This window comes from Mus caroli, chromosome 9 (genome assembly GCF_900094665.2).
Source record: "Mus caroli chromosome 9, CAROLI_EIJ_v1.1, whole genome shotgun sequence".
NCBI lineage: Eukaryota > Metazoa > Chordata > Mammalia > Rodentia > Muridae > Mus > Mus caroli.
The window spans coordinates 106,612,715-106,622,993 of NC_034578.1; the positions used below are offsets into that span (position 1 = coordinate 106,612,715).

At 43.9% G+C, this 10,279-nt stretch overlaps 1 protein-coding gene across 2 annotated transcripts in view; it reads left to right on the forward strand.

The window, feature by feature from the left end:
• Positions 1–10,279, forward strand: part of Trank1 (tetratricopeptide repeat and ankyrin repeat containing 1) — an 83,111-nt gene that overhangs the window by 24,306 nt on the left and 48,526 nt on the right. Inside the window, exons 3-7 of one of the 2 annotated variants that reach the window (XM_029481802.1) lie at positions 2,974–3,124; positions 5,265–5,383; positions 7,351–7,434; positions 7,667–7,805; positions 9,152–9,283. In XM_029481802.1, the coding sequence (XP_029337662.1) occupies positions 2,974–3,124; positions 5,265–5,383; positions 7,351–7,434; positions 7,667–7,805; positions 9,152–9,283 (625 nt within the window). The remainder of the gene's footprint in view (positions 1–2,973; positions 3,125–5,264; positions 5,384–7,350; positions 7,435–7,666; positions 7,806–9,151; positions 9,284–10,279) is intronic. The other variant, XM_021172715.2, reaches the window with a different exon arrangement.

Here is a 10,279-nt window from a genome sequence, read left to right on the forward strand (position 1 = left end):
TGAGTGAGTCATACTCAGACTAAGAGAAGAATAGCACGGAAGTGTTAAATTAGTGATCTGGGTAATGGAGAAAGACTCCCCCCTAAAGTAGGAAAACACTGGACATCAGCTTTTCTGTCACATGCTCTGATGTGCACCAGATTCTAGCTCTCAGCTCATGGTCCTGGGGCTGCAAGACTAAGGAGAGACTGAACAAAATTGTTGGCAGCAGAACACAAGAAGAAGAGGCGGGGAGGCTGGAGCTACAAATGACTCAAATACTGGGAGGGAGGCTTGACTATTTCGAATTATATGCAGGCACTGAGCCTTATACATGCTAGGGATGCACTTCTCTACTGACCTGCATTCCTTAGAAGGTGGGTACTGTACAAGTCACTGAGCTTGAAAATTGCAAGGACATTTCTGAGAATTCTTCTCAAGGGCATGCCAGGGTTGGGAGTAGTTGGGCCCCACGTGCAGTCCTGCTGTTCTGACTGTGGTCTCAGCATCTGAATAATGCTCCCAGCTTCCCTGGCGCTCCTAGGTGTCTTCCCTCCACCCTCACTGTTCTCTGTGGCAGAGGAAAAGGCTAAGTCCCTTCAGTTCAGTGGCTGGAGCCTGGGGAAGTAAACTGAGGAAACAAGAGTACACTTTAGTCCTCGATTTTTTTTTAAATGAGGATTTTCTATAAGATTCTAATGAAGGGGACAAGTCTGGAGTTTATGTCTTCTCTCTCTCTCTCTCTCTCTCTCTCTCTCTCTCTCTCTCTCTCTCTCTCTCTCTCTGTCTCTCATTTCGCTTTGCTTTTCAAGTCCTGGCTGTTCTGGAACTCCAGGCTGTCCTGGAACACACACAGATCTGCCTGCTTCTGCCTCCACTGGGGTTAAGGGTTAAACGTGTGCACTGCCACCGCCCAGCATAGTTTATGACATTTTTTAACAGGAGTGAAGTACAAGGGAAGGGAACCTTAGGTTGTAGGGGCTGCAACTTGTATGCTGAAACGAATAGAAAGAGCTGTTTCAGGAAGAAGGGTTGCACGTGTTCCCCTCAGGGCTGATGCTGCTCCAAAAGCTCCTTCTCATGAGGGCATTTATGGTATTGACCTCCCAGGAGATCCTGCAGTGAGTTGGAGAAGGAAGGCTTTTTGTTCTGCCTCTTTTGATTCACAAATGCCTTCCTCTTAAGGTAATCTTTATGCCAAGGCAGCCTGCTTTGGGATAGTATATTCCCATACTCTTCTCCCTGAAGAATAAAAGATGGGATTTTTAGACCTGAGATGGGGAAAAAAATCAATGGAAAGTTCTGTGCTTGGAGAAAGAAAGAAAGAAAGAAAGAAAGAAAGAAAGAAAGAAAGAAAGAACACAGTACAAATGTAGTTTTCCCTCTTTTTTCAAGTTGTTACCTGAGCTTTTTAGATGTGCAGAGAAAGGTTAGTTCAGATCAATAGATACTGAGAAATCCAAGGTTGAGTTGGATTTCTAAATGCTTGATTTTGCATGGACCCAGGTTGTGAATATTTCTGTTAAGTCTGACAGCAGTCCTGGTGTCCCTGCCACTGCAGGTGACTAAAACTGGGGAAGGCAGTGTCCTCTTACTCTTACGAGAAGTCCTGCACACACACATGTGTGCATATGTATGTGTGTGTGTGTATAATATATATGTATATGTATATATATTATACACACACACACACACACACACATACAACCAGACCATTCTGCCTCTTAAATATTGCTTATTATATATTTTATTTGTTTGTGTGTGTGTGTGTGTGTGTGTTGGAGGTGTGATTGTGCCTTAACTTGTGGGAGTTGGTTCTCTCCTTCTTCTTGTGGGTCTTGGACCCGAGTCCGGGCCATCAGGCTTGGCAGTAAGTGCCTTTACTCCCTTAGCTGTCTTGTTGGCTCATCTCCCTCTTAGTTGTAATTTTCTTCTCTTCAGGAAAGACACAGTTTTTGCCTCTTGTTCCTATAGCTTATAATAGAGAGCTCAGTAGTACTTAGTGTTTGTCATTGCAGAGCTTTCTTACATACCAGTGAGCACTGTGTTTACTGTGAGTAAAAGGAAGAAGAAATAACTTGTGTGCTCGCACAGCAATCTCACTCTTTCTCTGAACACCAGTCACAGGACACTTCTCCTGCTTCTCCTGTCCACACTGTGATTAACACCAGGAGCAGTAAGCAGCCTGCTTTCTTCCCTCCCTGTCACACTAGGTGTCACAGAGGTTTTACAGTTGAACATGATTACATACTTTTTTTTTTTAAGTTTATGAGTATTCCTTGATTTGGGGATGGGCTTGCATGCATAGTTTATTTGGTGTGACCGACCCAGGGCTATATGTGTGCCTTGGATAGTGGAAGGGTTTCTTCTTAGGGTTAAGTTTCACTGGCTGGAGTTTAAAGTGATTACATACTTTCTTATCAGGTAAGATGCATCAGAAAGACATGGCACACAGTATAATGTGGGAAGCCTGTGCTAGTGCTTGATAGAAGCTCTCCTTGGGACTGGGGGATGACCCAGTGGGGAAAGTGCTTGCTCAGCCAGCATACAGAACTCAGTGTGGAATTCTCGGTGCCCACATGCTTGTAACCCCAGCACTGGTTGGAGGGAGAGCTACGTGGATCCTGAGGGCTGACTGGCTAGCTGGTCAGTCTGGCTGAAATGGTTCAGTGAGAGATGTTGTTTAAAAAAGCAAGATGGAGGGCTAGAGAGATGGCTCAGCAGTAAAGAGCACTGACTGTTCTTCCAGAGGTCATGAGTTCAATCCCAGCAACCACATGGTGGCTCATGTGCGTGCACGCGCGCACACACACACACACACACACACACACACATACACACACACAAGCACCCATGGGGCAGTGAGACTCTTTGCACACAATGAGACTCTTTGCACACAGTGAGACTTCTGGAGTAGGATTGCTGTTTGCTTTTCTTTCCAGCAGCAGGGTGGAGGTGCTGGGAACATCTCAGCTGTCATTTGTCCTTTTCCAGGGATACTACCGAGCTGGTTATTCCTTGCTGCATTTGCTCCAGCCTTATGAAGCTGCTCGGATGTTTTTTGAGGGTCTACGACTTTTGCAGAGAAGCCCAGACCAACTGCAGGTTCCTGATTTTCTTGTTGGGATCTTCACAACGATGAGCAGTAAGTCAAACTGAAGAAAAATACGTTAAGTCCTTGTTATTTACCCCAAAGCCTATGGGAATTACTGCAGAGTGTTCTTTTGGGGCTGACGTATTCAGATGGAATGAGACTGGTCTTACGGAAAGCAGTTTGGAAGCTTCGATGGCTTGTGCCTTTGTAAAACCAGCAAACTCCTATTACTCTCATGACTTAAAGCTGTTGGAGTCATGTTTTATAACCTGTAAGTTTTCCTTATCACTGGTTAGAGATTTGCTTCGTATACTGCGTGCCCTGGATGATTTTGTTCTTTCAAGTATTTTTCTCTAACCTGCTAAAAGTCATTCTTTTTTTTTCTTAAAAAAATTATTATTCTTAGTGTGTGTATATTTTCTCTCTTAAGTTTTCCAATTGTTTAGCAAGCCATCTCATTGACCCTTGTTTGCTATGAAAATAAGCTAGAGGGCTGAGGGACAATGTATGCTTGGCAACTTAGCTGCAAAACCTCTTGCCCAAGGATCAAAGGCCTTACATATTCATTCCATGAGGGCTCAGAGGGAACCTTGTGTCTTACACTTCTGGCTGGAGGTGGTGCAGTCTACTGCCCTGACAGTAACCTTGCCTTCAGATAGTGTGTCTATCAGATTTAAATTGCACTGACTTAACGTGTGCCACTCATGTATATTGTTCCAGGGAAAACAGCATCTACTTTAAGGCCTACTCCCATTTCAGAGGTCTAAGAATATAAAAAGTGACAGACACTTTAGATCACTGAGAAATAATCTTGGCTTTCAAAAGTAGGGAAACCACTGTTGCCAGCAATTGAGAGCTGCTCTTCACTTAGCTGTTCCCACTGCAACCATGCTCACACAACTTTTGTGGTCTGTGCTAGAGCCTTACAGACTATGGCATGTTTGGTACAGAGAAGGATTAGTATTCAGGAAGAATGGAAAAGGGTGAGAGGTGTAGGCACAGCTGTGCCCTCCAGACAGAGAGATAGAAAGTCTCCAGGTAGGTCACAGTTTCCTTCCTGAGAGTTTGTTCCCAAGGTCCAAAGGTGGTCAATTTCCCTCCTAATGTAATGGCTTGGCCAGTCCCCAGTGCTTCCTCAGAGTCTTTCTGCATCTGTGTGAGTGCCTGTGTGTGTGTGCACGTGCACCTTAGGGCCAGAGGTTGACAGCAGTTATCTTTCACATCTGCTGTCCACTGGCCTCTCACTGATCCAGAATGTATACTGCATGTGAGGTGCCTTGAGTGGACAGAAGAGGGTGTTGGATCTCCAAGGGCTGCAGTTATAGGTGGTTGTGAGCCACTGCATGTGGGGATGTGGGTGCTGAGAACAAAACTCCAGCTCCTCTGGAACACGGGGTTGTGCTCTTAACCTCTGTGCCATCTCTCCAGACTGCAGCAAGGCTCCTTTAGGGCATGATTTCCTCCTCAAGTACTCCTTTCTTTTGGAGAGTGAAGTAGACCTATGGCACAGTTCCTAAAATTTTAAAAGCAAATTAATGAAGTTTTACATTCTTTCATACTCTATCTCTATCTACTTTAATTATTTCATTTCATTTCATTTATTTCTTTTTACTTACTTACTTAGGTTTTGGAATGTCTGACCCTGGAGGAGGTGCCGTGTTGTTCTGCTACTTAACTCTGCCTTCGCATCCCCATTTGTGTGTGTGAGAGCTGTGGTCTGGAGGACAAGGAGCCAATCATTGACACAGTCGTAGCCCATGTGTTAGAAGGCGTTTTTGCCAGGAATGCTCTGCTTGCCATTCCAGGGTCAGGCTTTCCTGTGTCATAGTCTCCACTGTTAAATAAACAACAGTATCTGTCACCAGAGTGAGTGCTGTAACCCATTTGGGTCTCTATTTAAATAGTATTTCCTCGGTGGTTTACTTGAGAGAATAAATAGAAGCTTCTATCACTGGGCTCTGCAGGTAGGAAGCTAAGTGACGGTTACCTTGCATCATGGCATCTGACTCTTAGGGGACTGATTGTGTGGAGAAACTTAAGATAGTTGTCAGTCATAATACATTTCTACTTAGATGGAGTTTTCCTCCTGAGAGCTTTAACTTATCATTTAACTCTGTGTGGTCTTCACTGGGGAGTCGTTCTTCAGGCTTTCCTCACTTGAAAGTTTCTAAGCTATGGAATTTTCTTTCAGGTGACTCCATTGTTTTGCAGAGTTTCTTGCCCTGCTTTGATCATATTTTCACTACTGGATTTTCAACAGAAGTGTGGCAATATGTAATACAGAAGTTGGCCAAAAAAGGATTATGGCATGTGAGTACAGGAGGTGACTCTCTTCTTAGGAAAACACACACTGTATTACTTTCTTTCTTTGACACCAAGGAAATGTAATGTGTAGTATTTGTTTATCTTGATATCAGAATAACGTCTTAAAAACATTTCTTTAGCTGGGCAGTGGTGTTGCATGCCGTTAGTCCCAGGACTTGGGAAGCAGAGGAAGGCAGATTTCTGAGTTTGAGGACAACTAGGGCTACACAGAAAAACCTTGTCTTGGAAAAACAAAAAACAAAAAAACCCCAAAACCCCTATTTATTTATTTATTTATTTATTTATTTATTCATTCATTCTTTGTGTATGGGTGTGTGCACATGCATACCTCATGCATTTGTGCTTTTGTGTGTGTATGTGTGTGTTGTGTACAGTATATGTGATGTGTACTTCTTTGTGTGTGCATATGTGCATGCAGATGTATGTGCACATGTGCGTACTTTTACTTATTTATTTATTTATTACATTGATTTACATTTCAAGTGTCATCCCTTTACCCAGTTTCCCCCCTCCTGGAAACCCCCTTTCCCATACTTCCTCCCCCTGCTTCTGTGAGAGTGCTCCTCCATCTGCCCGCGCAGGCGGGGATTCATCCATGTGTGTACTTCTGTATGGAGCCCGAGGTTGATGTTGAGTATCTTGCTCCATCTCCACCTTATTCAGTTAAACAGGATCTGTCACTGAACCTGGAGCCCATCATTCAGATAGGCTGCTTGGCCAGTGAGCTTCAGGGATTGACCTGTCTTCTCTTGCCTCAGCCGGAGTTATAGATGCCTGCTTCTGTGCCTGAATTTTTATGTGGATGCTGGGTATCTGAGCTCAGACCCTGATTCTTGCCTGACATGCACTTTACCAAGGGAGCCGTCTTCACAACTAAGGGTTTCTGTGTAGTTGTAAGAGATTGCTAACAGCTAACTGAGATCAGGGGTGTCCTGGAGGCTTTCCCTCCATTTCCTACTCAGACTGCTTGTCATTTGTGTGTAAGTTACAGCATATAGAGTTAATTTTTCAGGATTTTGCTGAGAATTTAAAAAGAATTGTTAAGGGAACCTAGTGATGATTGTAGTATGTGCTGGAGTTTTACATGTGCTAAACACTGAATGAGCAAGTTTTCCTTCTTTTTTAATGTCTATGGTGCTTGCCTGCACGCATGTCAGTGCACTACATACTTGTCTGCTACCCAGGGCTTAGTAGAGCATGTGAGAGTGTTAGATCCTTGGAATTGGAGTTACAAATAGTTATAAGGTGCCATGTGGGTATAAGGTGCCATGTGGGTGCTGGGAATTGAACCCTGGTCCTCTGGAAGAGCAACCAGTGCTTTTAACCATTGAGCCATCTCTTCAACTGTTGAGTAAAAGAGTTTTATAATAATAAGTCCAAGGGGGCAGGCCCAACATCCTAGCTGTAGTGAGACATCTTATAAAAGCCAGGCCAGCAGTCAGGACTGTAAAAGCCCTCGATGCATTATCTAGGGCTAATCACAAACAGGGCCTGTGGAAGGTGGACATTAACAGTGAATCAGACTGAAAGGACCTACTAGCAAACTATGACTTTAGTCTCAGTTCCTGGGTTCCTAGTCCATTGGTGATGACATAAATGAGGAAGGGAGTCTAGAGTTGTGACTTTAGGTATGGTCAATGTACAGCCTGGAACTTTAAGTCTGTGTGACATCAGACTGCCCTCATCCCATCTCATGCTGCTTGATATTAGAGAATATTGTCCCTAGCAGGTTGTGAAGGGAAGTGGAAAGAACTTTGCTCACAGGCAGCCAGCAAGATAACTAGACAGAGAGACTGATTATCATGGCTCAGGCTAACAAACTGTAGTAGCTTAAAAAGTAGATGAAGCCTGTGTTTTGACTGTTGTTAGCTCATACAATAACCTTTCTGTTCTAATAACTCATGTGGGTAATATTTCTATGCCAACCTTTTCTTGTCGTTCCTTATAAACAGTCATTTCTACTGTTGTCAGCGAAGAAAGACAGGCTGCCAAGCAACATTCATGTCTCTGAGTTGTCACTACAAACTCTTTTTGAGGTAAGGGGGGTGATTCTAGGAATGTGACTTTATAGAGGGAGGCCATGTCACTTGTGTTTAGGACTTCCCAACAGCTGCTTTATTGTAGATGTGCCATTCATTCTATTCTCGGGCAGAGTGTAATTAATTCATGCTTTACTGGTTCAAAAATTTGTGGATGGTGGAGCTCAAGCTTAGTATCAATGTAGTAACTTCCATGAATCTGTTAGTATATGTTGTTTTTTTTCCCCAGAAGTATGCCTTCATTGGGTTTTATGAGAAACTGGAACAAGTGCCCAAGTTGGTTCAGTGGCTCGTCTCCATCGGTGCAAACATTGAAACCATAGGGCCCAACCCTCTCCATGCCCTTATGCGGCTCTGCATCCAAGCAAGTGAGTGCTCTCCCCTTCACACACCCACCTAGCTCAGAGCAGAGTCGAGCTGCTTGAAGGCAGACTAGCCAAGCGATTCAGGGCTTCAGCATATACAAGACATCTTTATTTCTCCTGGCACCTAGCAGTTTCCAGAGATTCAGCTTACAAAGATATTGTGTTTTTAGAGTCTAGATAGAAGGGTAAGAATCCCTGTCCCAGATAGGGATTGGGACAGAGTAACTGTTGAGACAGAGGCAGCTTGCATTGTTCTGTCCCTCAACATGTTTTTCTTCCTGTCTTCAGCTGTGTTTTGGGACTGAGCTGGGGGATCCTTGATCCTGATACTGATACAGTTGGGTATATTGTCAAGGGCTGCATACACTCTCCCTCTCTCCTTCCCTTAGCATAGAAAGAAAACCTGTTGCATGCTAGGCAAGCTGCCTGCTAGTGAGCTGCTCTCACCCTCATGCCCCTCTCTAATCTTGACATGTTTGGCTAGTTCCTTTGTCTGACTTTAAAATTCATGTAATTCAGACAGGCCTTGGACTTGTGTTCCACTTGCATTGGCCTTCAAGCACCAGGGACTATACGCATGTGCCATTAGACCTAACAGGGCTGTCATTTTTATGAAATAGACTCTTTAAAGCTTCATCATTTGGTCTTAAAAAGTTAAATATTTGAGTCTATCATTAACACATATACACTTATACCACACCAGATAGAACCTTGGGTTTTCTTGTCAGGTGTTAAGTTTGACATCTGCCTGGACCAGAGCCAAGAGAACTGTTTAGGTTTTCTAGGCTGTGTTATCTTCCCAGAGGGAATTGGGGTAGCCAGGACCTGGAGCTTAGTTTTTCCATCTTTTATTTCCGCTCCACCATTATCCATTCCATACAGTCAGGATTTTATACATGATACTGTCCTTCCTCTCATGCAGAGATTGGAGGATAAACATTAAAGGAAAGCCTGACTAAAAGCAGTATATTCCTGAACTCCATTTTCAAATGAAGATTGAAAATGCCCTGTGTCTTGAAGGTCAAGACCCTGTCCTGTGTCCTCTTGACCTCAGCTGGAGCCAGGTGCCGCTGAGGGCACAGGCTTAGCTCCTTCCCTTGCCTTGCCTGCTGACTTGTTCACCCCTTTCTTCTGAGTTTCTCTCACTCTGTGAATCACAAAGGCAAGAATTCCTGTCAAGCTTCTAGGGGTCCTGACCTAAGATGATCGTGAAATGCATACTCTCCTCTCCCCTTCTGATGGAGAGTAGAAATGTATGCTATAGGACTTTGATCCCTTAGGGGGCATACAGTTGATTTTATTTGCTGATTTTATATAGAAAGTAATAATTGCAACTTATTTCTGCCTAGGGGAAAGTCAGCTTTTCCGGTGGGTAATGGATCAAAAGCCTGAGTGGAAAGAACACATCAACCACAGAGACGATGCTGGCTGCACTGTCCTGCATGTCGCTGCTGCCCACTTCCCAGGGTACACCAGCAGGCGTGAGTACTGTGATGGCTGTGCTGTGGGCCAGTGACTGCAGACATCAGAAAACTCACACATGGCAGGCTTTTCCTTAAATTACATATGTTTGGGGGAACAGGCTCTAAGCAGGAAGGAGATGGGTGAAAGGAGAGCCACTGGCTCCTGTGCTCGGTGGACTTTAAGTGGTTTCTGGGGGGTTTAATGATTCAAGAACATAGGCTTTTGGCTACACCCTTTCCTGCCCCATAGTCACCTTTACCATATGCTACAAAATGACTTTATTTATTTATTTATTTATTTATTTATTTATTTATTTTATTTTTGCCAAATTTGTGTGGGCTGCCTGAGATAAACTGTAAACCAGGCAAATGACATGGTCTTCATGGTCCTTAGAACCTAACATGGGAATTACAGCCTGCCACACATGGTGCTATATTGGTCACACATAAGAGACATGGGCACAGCTGGAGAGAAGTTGGCCTTTTTAGACACTGAAGGAGGAAAGCCAGTCACTCCCATAGAGCTTTTTGATGACACTCATTCCCCCCAAACTCAGACCCATCAGTATTTGCTTTCCATTGCTTATACAAGAACTTGTTTTCCCATCGTGTGTGGTGGAACATACATTTAATCCTAGCACTGGGGAGACAGAGTCAGGTGGATCTCTTTGAATTTGAGGCCAGTCTGCTCTACATCAAGACTGTCTCAAAGCAAACACAGGGCATTTCCCTCACAATCTCAGTGGTAATGAAGCCTCAGTCAGTGGAGTGGAAGTGACAGGAGTGGTGGCGCTTTCCTAGTGAGGTGGTCACCTGAGCAGACTTGTGATCCAGGCTGGTCAAGAATCTGACAGCAAGCCACACTGGAAATAGGGACGTTTTTATTTAATTATTTAAAAAACCAAACAAACAAACACCGTGTATGTGTGTGTGTATGTGTGTGTGTATGTGTGTGTGTGTGTGTGTATGTGTGTGTGTGTGTGTGTATATATATATATATATATATATATATAT